Source organism: Symphodus melops, assembly GCF_947650265.1.
Source record: "Symphodus melops genome assembly, chromosome: 5".
NCBI lineage: Eukaryota > Metazoa > Chordata > Actinopteri > Labriformes > Labridae > Symphodus > Symphodus melops.
The window spans coordinates 6117639-6129839 of record NC_136695.1 but is presented as its reverse complement, the minus strand read 5'-3'; the positions used below and the strand labels follow the sequence as shown (position 1 = coordinate 6129839).

General features: G+C 43.3%; 4 protein-coding genes across 4 annotated transcripts; 1 reads left to right on the top strand and 3 right to left on the bottom strand.

Moving 5' to 3' along the window:
- Positions 1-24: 24 nt before the first annotated feature.
- On the bottom strand, positions 25-493 carry LOC306824446 (histone H2B 1/2-like). The gene has a single exon (XM_079344599.1). It carries the CDS (start codon positions 441-443, stop codon positions 75-77), a length of 369 nt encoding a protein of 122 aa, XP_079200725.1. The 5' UTR covers positions 444-493; the 3' UTR covers positions 25-74.
- Positions 494-1600: 1107 nt separating this feature from the next.
- LOC306824447 (histone H4) lies at positions 1601-2024 on the bottom strand. The gene has a single exon (XM_079344600.1). It carries the CDS (start codon positions 1963-1965, stop codon positions 1654-1656), a length of 312 nt encoding a protein of 103 aa, XP_079200726.1. The 5' UTR covers positions 1966-2024; the 3' UTR covers positions 1601-1653.
- Positions 2025-4388: 2364 nt separating this feature from the next.
- LOC306824445 (histone H2A) lies at positions 4389-4849 on the bottom strand. The gene has a single exon (XM_079344598.1). The coding sequence runs from the start codon at positions 4821-4823 to the stop codon at positions 4440-4442; it is 384 nt and encodes a 127-aa protein (XP_079200724.1). The 5' UTR covers positions 4824-4849; the 3' UTR covers positions 4389-4439.
- A 303-nt stretch (positions 4850-5152) lies between these two features.
- On the top strand, positions 5153-5635 carry LOC306824444 (histone H3.2). The gene has a single exon (XM_079344597.1). The coding sequence runs from the start codon at positions 5197-5199 to the stop codon at positions 5605-5607; it is 411 nt and encodes a 136-aa protein (XP_079200723.1). The 5' UTR covers positions 5153-5196; the 3' UTR covers positions 5608-5635.
- The last annotated feature ends 6566 nt before the right edge of the window (positions 5636-12201 follow it).

The window sequence follows — 12201 nt, the reverse complement described above, 5'->3', positions numbered from 1 at the left end:
GGAGTTGAGCTCTTGAAGGAAGGGTTGGGTGGTCCTGAAAAGGACCGTTATGTTGTTGCTGGTTATCAGCGGGTTTACTTGGAGCTGGTGTACTTGGTCACAGCCTTGGTGCCCTCGGACACGGCGTGCTTGGCCAGCTCACCGGGCAGCAGCAGACGGACGGCGGTCTGGATCTCCCTGGAGGTGATGGTGGAGCGCTTGTTGTAGTGAGCCAGGCGGGATGCCTCCCCAGCGATGCGCTCAAAGATGTCGCTCACGAAGGAGTTCATGATGCCCATAGCCTTGGAGGAGATACCGGTGTCGGGGTGGACCTGCTTCAGGACCTTGTAGACGTAGATGGCGTAGCTCTCTTTCCTGGTCCTCCTCCTCTTCTTGCCGGTCTTGGTGGCCTTAGACACGGCTTTCTTGGAGCCCTTCTTGGGCGCTTTCACGGTTTCAGGCATGATTTCTGAGTGGTGGTCTCAGGATCAGATGGCTACGCCTGGTCGGGAGTCTCTCTTTATTTGCTGCTGATGCAAATGAGGGCGTGCTGTTGCTCACAGGGGATTGGCTGGAGCTTGGGCTCTCGGGGCCGTGCTTTGTGTGGAGTGAGCGGGCTTGGTCCGAAATCCGTTTCCCTGAACTATCTCAGTCGTTATTCCAGATGTTGCCATCCAAATATAGTAGGCCATGCCGACTCACAAATGAAGCCAACAAATGCCCGAGGTTACCTTGAGCCGTTAACTGTACAGCCCATCAAGACAGCAACATGTCAACATGCAAGATAGTGGAGGAAAGAGACAGCAGTGAAACCCCTCAGAGGGAAAAAGACCAGAGTTTTGACCGACACATACTCAATATTAAAATGGTGTAAACAGAAGACTGCCAATTCCCAAATGATCTTCTCATTTCGAGCCTCGAGAAAGTTGAGACAAATATTCCACTATTACTATTGATAGCCTATATTTACTGTGTAATAACCAATGTAAGTTGACGGTGTAGGCCTAAAAAAGGACTTGAATACATATTTAAACCTACCTTGTTATTTGTATTGTTCTATCTTTTTGTTGTTGGTTCACATGCATGCCTTTAGCATTGTACCTTCTTTACTTTGAGCTGTTCCTCAAAAGTGAATGCAGCACTACTTTTACATGTTTCAGTCCTACTTGTTTGACATGTGGCCTAATACCTCATGGACGTAAGTAAAGCCTCATGTGTGTTAACATGAGGTTCATGAAGAGTGCAATGATGTTATTCATGTATCATGAACATCATGATTTTTAATAAGCCTCTTGACTGTATTTATTGTGTCGAATATGTGCGTTAACTGCGAGGAGGCTGAAGTACAGGACTCATTTGTATCATGTCGTTTTCGATAAAAAATAAGGTCTAGTATCCGGTGCTCTTTGGTTTTTACACTCGAGTCAAAGCCTTTAATTATTGAGGTTGATGTTTGTAACACTATTCCCGCCCTTCACGAGACTGTTCTTTCCTTCCGTTGTTATTGCAACATTGTAAGTGCTGTGTTCGTTAAAAAGCACAAATACAAGCAGTTTACACGGCGTATTACTGGCTTATGATAGAGATATAGACATTGAGAAATGACTCTTCAGATTGAGTGTGTGGCTCTTAAAAGAGCCTTTGGGTTTGAGTATGAGCGGGTCAGGATCAGGTTTAACCTCCGAAGCCGTACAGAGTGCGTCCCTGTCTCTTCAGGGCGTACACCACATCCATGGCGGTCACGGTCTTCCTCTTGGCATGCTCGGTGTAAGTGACGGCATCACGGATCACGTTCTCCAGGAACACCTTCAACACACCGCGGGTCTCCTCGTAGATCAGACCGGAGATACGCTTCACACCACCACGGCGAGCAAGACGGCGGATGGCGGGCTTGGTGATTCCCTGGATGTTATCACGGAGGACTTTACGGTGACGCTTGGCGCCTCCTTTGCCGAGTCCTTTACCTCCCTTTCCTCTTCCAGACATTTTAGTAGATCAGACGATGAGGGCTGAATACTTCCTGCTCCGGAATCACGGTTCTTTAAGTCTGGTCTGAGAACCTCGTAGAACACAGAGCTCTGCTTTTCTTCTTCTTGGGTCACGTCTTTTAAAAACACAATCCTTTGAAGCATTAGCGCCCCCCTCTGAACAGCACTGTGAATCTGGGACATCCTGTTGGACTGACTGAGCTCCACGATGAGCAGGAGTTGCAGCAAACCTTCAACATATTGGGGTGAAATCATGAACACCGATATGAATTAAGCTCATTACTGTTTTATACCATTTCTAAGCAAATGACACAACACGCTCCAGTTCAGCACCTCGGACAGCGAAGGTCAAGAAAAACATCACGGAGAGGAGGACAGGAAGCTTTAACAGCTTCATTGTTGTACTTGTACTCCCTTTTTTTGCAGGTTTTTACTTGATCTGTAGTCAAATTTCATCTCTCATTTTGTTCATTTAGTCACATTTAAACATTGACTCATGTTGGACTGACCGAGCTCCACACTGACCGCAGGAGTTGCAGAAAATATCCAACATATTAGAGTATAATCATTATACAGCGATATAAAGGGAGATTATCACTGCTTTAATTCTATTTTTTTTATCAAGAAAATGACACAACATGTTCAGGTTTCCAGTTCAGCACCTGGGACAGCGAAGGTCAAGAAAAATATCAAGGAGAGGAGGACAGGAAGCTTTAACAGACTCTTTAAAACATATGATGACTGCATGTAAATACAAGTGGCCGGAGTGATGGACTTTCTTTTCTCCAGAGATTATTATTCTACTTTTAATCATTCTATTTTCAAATGATCCTCTTCTCGTTCAATCAATAAATCAATCAATCAATCTTTTTTTGTATAGCGGCAATTCATAACAGGTGTTATCTCGAGACACTTTACAAAAAGCAGGTAAAGGACGTTACTGTTTGTCTGTTAACATTAACAAAAGAGCAGGTAACAAGACCATGCTCATTGTTATGTTTACAAAAAGCAGGTAAAAGACCTTACTTATGGCTATATTACAAGAGCCCACCTTAATCCGTCATAGCGTGGCATGAAAAAACTTCCTTTTAACAGGCAGTAATCTTCAGCAGACCCGGGCTCATGACGGAACAGCCATCTGCTAAACTGTGCCGGGCTTGAAATGGGATGGGGGAGATGGGACAAGATGCAGAAAGAAGAGTAGGATAGGTACTATAGTAGGATAGTTGATGCTTTAAGGTCACAACTACAACCATTATTCTAAAATAGACAATTCTTCTGACTTTACTCAGAAATAATAGAGGTTGTTGAGTTCAGTTCAGATATGGACTGTTAAGATGTTTCACCACTGAATTATCTCCCATGTTTTCAAGTGGAATATCGAAAAGAGGCAGAGACGTGTGGTGATAATAATGGGATGTGGGTGTATTCAGCAGAACTTGTGGCTATACATAGATCGTGATCAAGGAAAGTTTTAGAGAATGAGTGTACTTCCTTAAACAGCATCATTCGTATTAGGAGATTTCATAAATCATCAGTAAAGTAGTAACCAACACTTGTGAGTGTGTGCGCGCGGTTCGTTCCATTTGTCAAAGCACACGTCTTCCTTACACAATCCTTGAAGTTACTTGAGTTATGTTTGTTTATTTGTTATCTGTGTACCGACCTGGGCTGTGTAAAACTCTGCCCTTTCTGGAGTCTTGCTGTTGAGTCTGCATTCGTGAGTCCCCGCTGTATCTGGCCTTGATGCTTCCATTGAGGCCAAGGAAGTGTACTGTGCTTGAAGTTTGCCTTCATTAAAGCTCACCAGTTACGTGATAAGCAACATTTGTGAATGAGCGATTAATTGACACGTCACACAGTTGCAGATGAGGGCGGATGTGTCTCCGTTGTGCAGCAGATGAACCTGTACTTTTCGTTGCGTGCGTGAAGCTGAACAGCTTCGCATAGAGCTACTGATATCAGAACACCAACTAAAATGAATTATCTAGCAACGTCTGTGATTTTGTTATGCTGAGCCCACCTATCATCGTGTATCTTATCACAAACTATAACTATGCCCATTTGATTTTCATCAGAGTCAAGATTCATTTCAAGATTTTTATTTGTCACGTGCTCATACAGATGTGCAGTGAAATGGAAGGACTTTTCCGCAGGCTACGCAATAACAATAAACACAGTTTCACAATAATAGAATATAGCTAAAGAAATAAAAGGAGTTTCACAAAAATATTAAGTATAGCATAGAATACTGTAAACAGTTTAAAGTGTCAGTGTGTAAAAGTGACCGGGGTCCAGTAAAAATAAGTGATGTTCAAGATTTACAAAAAGATCGTTGAATATACAAAAAATAAATATATATTAAAATCATCAGAATAATCAGATTCATTCATTCAGGTAAATTGCTCTCTTGGTGGAGTGTGGGTGGCTCTTAAAAGAGCCGTTGTGTTGGTGAGTGTACGCCGTGCGTCTCTACTTCTTGGCGGCCTTCTCGGTCTTCTTGGGCAGCAGGACAGCCTGGATGTTGGGCAGCACGCCACCCTGAGCGATGGTCACTCCTCCGAGCAGCTTGTTGAGCTCCTCGTCGTTGCGGACAGCCAGCTGCAAGTGACGGGGGATGATACGGGTCTTCTTGTTGTCACGGGCAGCGTTACCGGCCAGCTCCAGGATCTCAGCGGTCAGGTACTCCAGCACAGCCGCCAGGTAGACGGGGGCACCGGCTCCAACACGCTGGGCGTAGTTTCCTTTGCGCAGCAGCCTGTGAACACGACCGACTGGGAACTGGAGCCCAGCACGGGAAGAGCGGGTCTTTGCCTTTGCTCTGGCCTTTCCGCCTGTCTTGCCTCTTCCAGACATGGTTGTTGTTTATCTCTTGAGTCGGGACTGAGAGAAATGTAGCCAAGGCGGACATGCTCTCCATTATATGTCCGCGGAGCGCGGGCGTTTTCCTGCCCCTCCAACCAGAAGAGAGGCTTCCAGCAGAGCAGCAGGGGGCGGCTCGCTCCGACTTTGGCTCCACAGTTTGAACAACTTTTCCTCCAATGAGCAGCGGAGATCGAAGCGGGGGCTCGCTCCCCCCGTCGGGGCTGAGCTCCAGAAGCAACCCGTCACCAATCAGGGGCCGGAGGTCTGAGGCAACGTCACTGCGGCACACCCGCTCCTCCGCTTTAAGAGCAGCTCGGCCCGTGTCGAAGTACATTTTTTCTCCCGTTTAGAGAGACAAGAGACGATGGCAAGAACCAAGCAGACCGCTCGTAAGTCCACCGGAGGCAAAGCCCCCAGGAAGCAGCTGGCCACCAAGGCTGCCCGTAAGAGCGCCCCGGCCACCGGTGGCGTGAAGAAGCCCCATCGTTACAGGCCCGGTACCGTGGCTCTGAGAGAGATCCGTCGGTACCAGAAATCCACCGAGCTGCTGATCCGCAAGCTGCCCTTCCAGCGTCTGGTCCGTGAGATCGCTCAGGACTTCAAGACCGACCTGCGCTTCCAGAGCTCCGCTGTCATGGCTCTGCAGGAGGCCAGCGAGGCTTACCTGGTCGGCCTCTTTGAGGACACCAATCTGTGCGCCATCCACGCCAAGAGGGTCACCATCATGCCCAAAGACATCCAGCTGGCAAGAAGGATCCGCGGAGAGAGAGCTTAATCTGTCTACTGCTCCAAAACCACAACAACGGCTCTTTTAAGAGCCACCACATTTATTCAGAGCTCTTCCTCTACTGTCCACTGTCTACTGCAAGATGACATATTATAACTAGTCCCGTGTCCAGCAATAAGGACACGACTTGCTGCAACCACACAATATAAACCAATTCCCAATATATCACGCGCACAGATTACACATATTGCCATAACTACTGCCGCTGTAGCACTTGTAATTATACGCGTATACAACGTTTTCAAAGTGGCACGCAGAGAGTCTTGAAGCTGCGCAGATGCACCGTGGTGTTTGTCTGTGCTACTCAGCCGTGTTCGACTAATTGACGAGAACATGCAATAAAGCAATAAGCTGTCAGCGCGTCCTGCCTGGCTTTGACTTTCGCTGTCCTTGGTACTGAACCGGAGTATGTTGTGCATGTTGTTGCGTGTAAACACTAATAATTTTCCTTCATATCGATGTATAACCATTTCATTCCAATATATTGAATGTTTTCTGAAAATCCTGATCCATTTCTAACAGGCGCAGTGAAGTTTTCTCCTAAGAAAAGCTGAGATACGTGGACAAGTGGTGGCCGAGACACTTGAAGCTATTGGCCTCTCCACCGAGGGACAAATGATTTGTGGAACTTTAAATAGGAGAGATTCACCCGCTTCAGTTTAAATCAACCGCAGGGCAATATTCATTGTGGCCAGTAGGTGTCAGTAGCAGCATTGAGATGTAAACAACGGCACTTTCTTGCGTGTGCATGGAGGAGGAAAGCACAGTTGTTTAGTGATTTATTGTCCCGTGGATTTCATTTTTCTCATGGACTGTTTGAGACATTGTAAAAAGCCTTTGCTCTCCATGATTTTTAAGTCCCTAGAATAAATTCGGACATTATAGGATACTTTGGGTATTATATTTTCTAAGTATAAAAACAAACTAATCACTCTGAAATTCAACACAAACTGTTGGAACCATGGGACCTGCAAAAGTAACATCATGCTGTACTACAGACCGAGACCAACAACACAAACTTATCAGGAGACGAGGGAATAAATCAACTGAGAATTCGGAACATTTTGTAGGGGAAAAAAAGTATAGTGCATAAATCATCCAGTATGCAGGAATGAATTACATGTAGCTTAAATTAAAAAAAAAATCGGAGACACATTAAGCTGGCTACAGACCTGAGCAAGGTACATTTAACAGTGCAGGGCCCTGATGAAGAAAGAACAACAAGGCAAATGGCACAGCGTGTTCCAGCAGGTGTCATTTGTTTATACATCTTACTTCAGGGGTCAAACCTGCGTCCAGTATAACCAGGGCTGTTGTTTCTGTTCATATGGTGTCTTCTCTACAATCTTAGCAAGCCACCATAAACAGGTTTTGCTTTGTTTTTTTAACTACTTTAAAAAAAAATAAACAATCAGAAATAATGTATATTATTTTACTATAAATCCCATAATCCCACATGACAAAATACGAATATTACTGAACGGTTTCTTAATTTCAATTTTACTGAAATAATGACTTTTCATTGAGAAATAACGATAGCTGCAGAATGCCAGAGTATTAAGAGTATTTTCTACCTCAGATATAAATATTTTTTTTTAACTTTCTAAGGTTGAATCTGCCAGAAACAACATTTCTAGTCTTCAGACGTATCAAGGTGCTTTGACATCATTAGTCCTCCATTCACACACTGGTGTTGAAGCAGTCGGAGTAATTTGGGGTTCAGGGTGTTGCCAAAGACAAACACGAGGAACTTTTTTTATTTGGTTCTGGAAGTTGCTTGCCAAAACTACTACATGATTTGTGGAACTTTAAATAGGAGATATTCACCCGCTTCAGTTTAAATCACCCGCAGGGCAATATTCATTGTGGCCAGTAGGTGTCAGTAGCAGCATTGAGATGTAAACAACGGCACTTTCTTGCGCGTGCATGGAGGAGGTCCTGACTTCAGAGATTAACCTACACCATGTCTGGAAGAGGTAAAACAGGCGGGTAGTTTGTCTTCTTCGCCCGTGTTAGTCGGCCACCATGGCCTCTCTTCGAGCAGCCCCCTTTTCTGCCAATTTCGGAAATTTGTGGGTGAGATTGAAATACATTGGAGATAGAGAACCCCCCTCTCGCGAGTATGTTGCTGAGCACCTGTTGTTTCAGACTTCTTGGATCACAGCCCAAGATATTTACTCATTCATCTCTTTGCCCAACAAACGAGATTTTGAGCTCATGTTCTGTAATGAAGCTCCTCTTCGTCGTTTCCTAGAGATAGCCTCCAACAAAACCAACCCTAAATGGAAAGACTGGGACATTGAAGCAGCAGCTGAATTCGAAACCACTTTCGTTGTTGTTAAATTTTGGACGGGTAAAATACCTGATCATGACATCGAAATCTACCTGAAACGATATTGTGAACTACTTCAGCCCCCCATCAAACCCGTTGATAAATTTGGGATTTGGTATGGTGTCAGAAAATATCGTGTCAAATTGCACAAAGACAGCAACGGCCACCCAGTCCAACTACCGAGCTCTATATCCCTCGGACCTTACAACGGCCGAGTGATTTATAGTGGTCAGGTGCCCAAATGCTTCATTTGTCAATCTTCTGACCATCAGGTTAAAGAATGTTCCACTATGAAGTGCTGGCGCTGTGGCCTCTTAGGCCACAAGGCCAGGTCATGTCAGGAGGAAAGTGAGTGCTCCCTCTGCGGACAAAAAGGTCACACCTTTTTCAACTGTCCGATGTCATACTCTAACAAGATGAAAAGCGCCAGAGCTGTTATCTCATTAACAAATAGTGTAGATTCAGCTACTCCTCAGCTTATCCGTGCTGCTCCCCCTTCTGCCCTGGATTCTGAATCTGCCCCTCCTCAGCCCGATCAGCAGATCGTTGTTCCTCAATCTCAACCTGCGACGCTGCGGCCTCCTGATCAGCCTTTGCCCCAACTACCGACTGACGCCCAGCAGGAAGCGGAGGAGTCTCCTTCTGGTGTGCTGCAGCCTGTGGAGGAGCAACAGGCGGAGACTGTCGGAACTTCCGCTTCGATGGTCGTCTCGGAGATCAGCAGTCTTATCTGTGATAATGAAGATGGCGGTGTTGATGGTGGAGACTACGATGATGCCTGTGACAGTGAAAGAAACCGTGATGATGAAGATGAAGGAGAAGACTGCAAGGGAGACAGAGAGGAAGGTAGTGATGAGGGTTCGTCATACGAAAGCGCCAGTGAAAGCGATGAGCTCAGCTCGTCTTTGGTTCCCGGAGGACAGCGCACCAGCTCCCCTCTAGATTCTTCTTGTGAAGCTGTGAGCATCCCATCATCCTCCAGTTCCACTCATCCTTTCCCCACTGAGCTCGTCCCTGACGATCCTGTCAGCAAGAAGCGCCCAGCCTCTGCTGCGGATAATGGCAGAAAGAAACGACCAGACCTGAGGACAAGTATGTAGGTTTTCTCTTTGGCCCTTTTTCTCATGTGTACCCTAAACATTGCTTCTTGGAATGTGAGAGGTATACAGTCTGAAAAGTGTAGAAAGGAAAAAATGAACTACCTTTTACAAACTGATTTAGATTTTGTCTGTCTTCAAGAGCTGAGACTTAATTACTATTCAGATGTGGAAGCAGTCAGCCGCCTTTGGAATAAAGGTGTATGTGTCATATCCATCGGCGAGAATAGGGCTGATGGGGTGGGCATCTTTTTTAAAAATCATAATGTAGAAATAACGAAGCGAAGAGAAATAATACCTGGCAGACTGCTTATGATTGACTGTTTTTACCTGGGTCAAAAACTTAGAATAGTTAATGTATACACTTCACCTGATAGAGCTGGTAAAATGCAGTTATTAAAAAAACTAAAGGAGGTTATTAACGTGGGTTTTAATGTAATTTTGTGCGGTGACTTTAACATCATAACAAGTGAAAACGATAGAGTTGCTGCCACTTCCTTCAAAATTACAAGAGAAGGGAAATTACTTACTGATGTTTGTAATAATGCTCCTTTAAATGACATATGCAGGATCTTGAACCCTAATGGAATCCATTTTACTCGTTTTGATGGGAAAACTAAAACCAGAATTGATAGAGTTTACGTTTCCCCACAGATAAAACCTATCAGTTATAATACCATCCCCAATGACTTTTCAGATCACTTAATAGTCAACGTATGCATTATATGTGATAAAAAAGACAGAAAGGGTTTCTGGAAACTCAATATACAATGTCTTAAGAATGTTGAACTAACAAATGAACTGAGTACCGAAATAAGTAAAATAATGGATTTAAGGCTTCTTGTAAAATCAGATATTGAACTGTGGGAATTAATGAAAACGAGGTTGAAGGATTTCTTTAGATTTAAATGTCGCGAAATAAACAAAATAAAAAATATTGAGTATAACGGCAATATTAAAAGATACGTAGAGCTTAAATGTATCAAACAAAGAACAGAATTCGAGGACAATGAATTTAAAGACCTGAAAAGTAAAGTAGAAGTAATACATAACGAGCTATTATTTCATATGCAGAAGGTGAGTGGTACAGATGGCAGGGGAAGTGTTGCCCATACAATTTCTGTCAGCCAGAGAAAGAGAAACAGTAATTTTATAAAATGTATAAAAGACCTTAATGGTAAGTTGTGTTTTAGTGAGGAGGAGAAACGACGGGCCGTCGCGGAGAGCTGCTCCCTGATGTATGGGAGTTTAGTATCTGACGATGACGCCATCAACTCTCTTTTAGATATCATCAAACCTCATGAGCCTTCTACCTTTTTGTCTTTGTTAGGTGATTTTAGGAAAGATGAGGTTATCACAGCAATAGAACAGTTAAACAGTAATAAGTCTCCTGGTCTAGACGGCCTGCCCTCTGAGTTTTATAAACTGCTTTGTGATGACGTCCTCAACATCTTAACTTGTGCTTTTAATACAGGTTTTAAAAATGGCGTCTTACATGATTCCTTTTATCAAGGTGTCATGTGCATGTTGTATAAAAAGGGTGAAGAACATAATTTGGAAAACTATAGGCATCTTACAATCATGAATGTAGATTATAAAATACTTGCAAAAATAATAATGAACAGGCTCAATGATGTTCTGGACATAGTTATTGAGAAAGAACAAACATGTGCAGTTAAAGGTCGTCTGATGTGGGACAACCTTTGTTGTCTCAGAGAGATTATCCACGGTCAAAACACTGAGTTCTATATTTTGGGTTTAGACCAGAAAAAAGCTTTTGATTTTCTTTCCCATGACTATCTCTGGGCCGTTATGAAAGCTTACGGTTTCCCAGCTGACTTCATTAGCATGGTTAAATTATTATATGTAAAATCTGTAGTGCAGGTCAATTTTAATGGTGTGTTAACCAAACCCTTCCAGGTCTCCCGTGGCGTGAAGCAAGGTTGCCCCTTGAGCGCTGCTTTGTATGTCCTTGCCATCAGTCCATTAATTAAAAGAATAAATAATGACAGCGCTATTAAAGGTGCTCTTATCGGAGACTCTCTCAGGGTGGCTTCTATGGCTTACGCCGATGATGTCACTGTTATCATCAGAAATCAAAGAGAGATGGACGCTCTGAACTCTCTATTTCGACTTTATGAACGCGCTTCAGGTGCTGTTTTAAATCAGGATAAAACTGAAGCTGTGTGGATAGGCTCAGAGCAGAACAAAACTGATATTAATGTTCAGGTAAGAGAAGAAATAAAAGTTCTTGGTATATGGATTAGTGGTAAGGATAGTTGTTTTTTAAATTGGTCTAAAAAAGAGAGTGAGATAAAGGAAGAGGCTCTGAAGTGGGAAAATAAAGACACCAGTTATAAAGTCCGTGTGAATATAGTTAAAACTTACATCGTGTCCAAATTATTGTTCCTCTCAACTGTGTTTCCTCCACCTCCAAAAACAATCATTTCGTTAAATAAAATGTGTGTAAAACTTATTTGGGGAACCAATAGAGAAGTAACAAAAAGATCTCTTATGTATAAAAGTAAAAAAAATGGAGGTTTGGCTGCCCCCGACCTTAACTTATTGTTGAAAATTCCCTTTATAAAAAATGTGTCCAGCGCGTTGAAAAGGAACGCTGCGTGGACGGGTGGAGACAAAACAAAATGGAACAAATTAAAAGCGAGAGCAAGAACAAAAATCCCTTATTATAAACTGTTATTTGGCGATTTTAAATCAAAGTATGAAGTTTTAAACATAAATTGGACTACATCTGCCAGTAAAGAAATCTATAAAATTTTAAATGACTTTGTAAATGGAGGATTAATCGAATATAAACATGTAAATCCTGCTGAGTGTGTTCAGATATCTGAAAATGTTCAGGAAAAACTATTGTCTGAACGCCTCCGGGACACTGCATGGCTAGTCTCGGTTAATAGACTTCCAGTAAGAGCAGTGGTGCAATGGAGTTGTTTTGTTAAAACAAAAAAGTGTCCCATGATCAACTGTACTGAGGATGAAACATTAGAACACCTGTTGATCCACTGCTATCGCACAAAGGAAGTCAGAGCAAAACTGGCTGATGTAGGTTTTAAAGTTGTTAATAATTATAAATCTGTCATGTATGGTTTGTTTTCGGAGTCCTTCACGGATGACACACGGAGACTGTTCTGG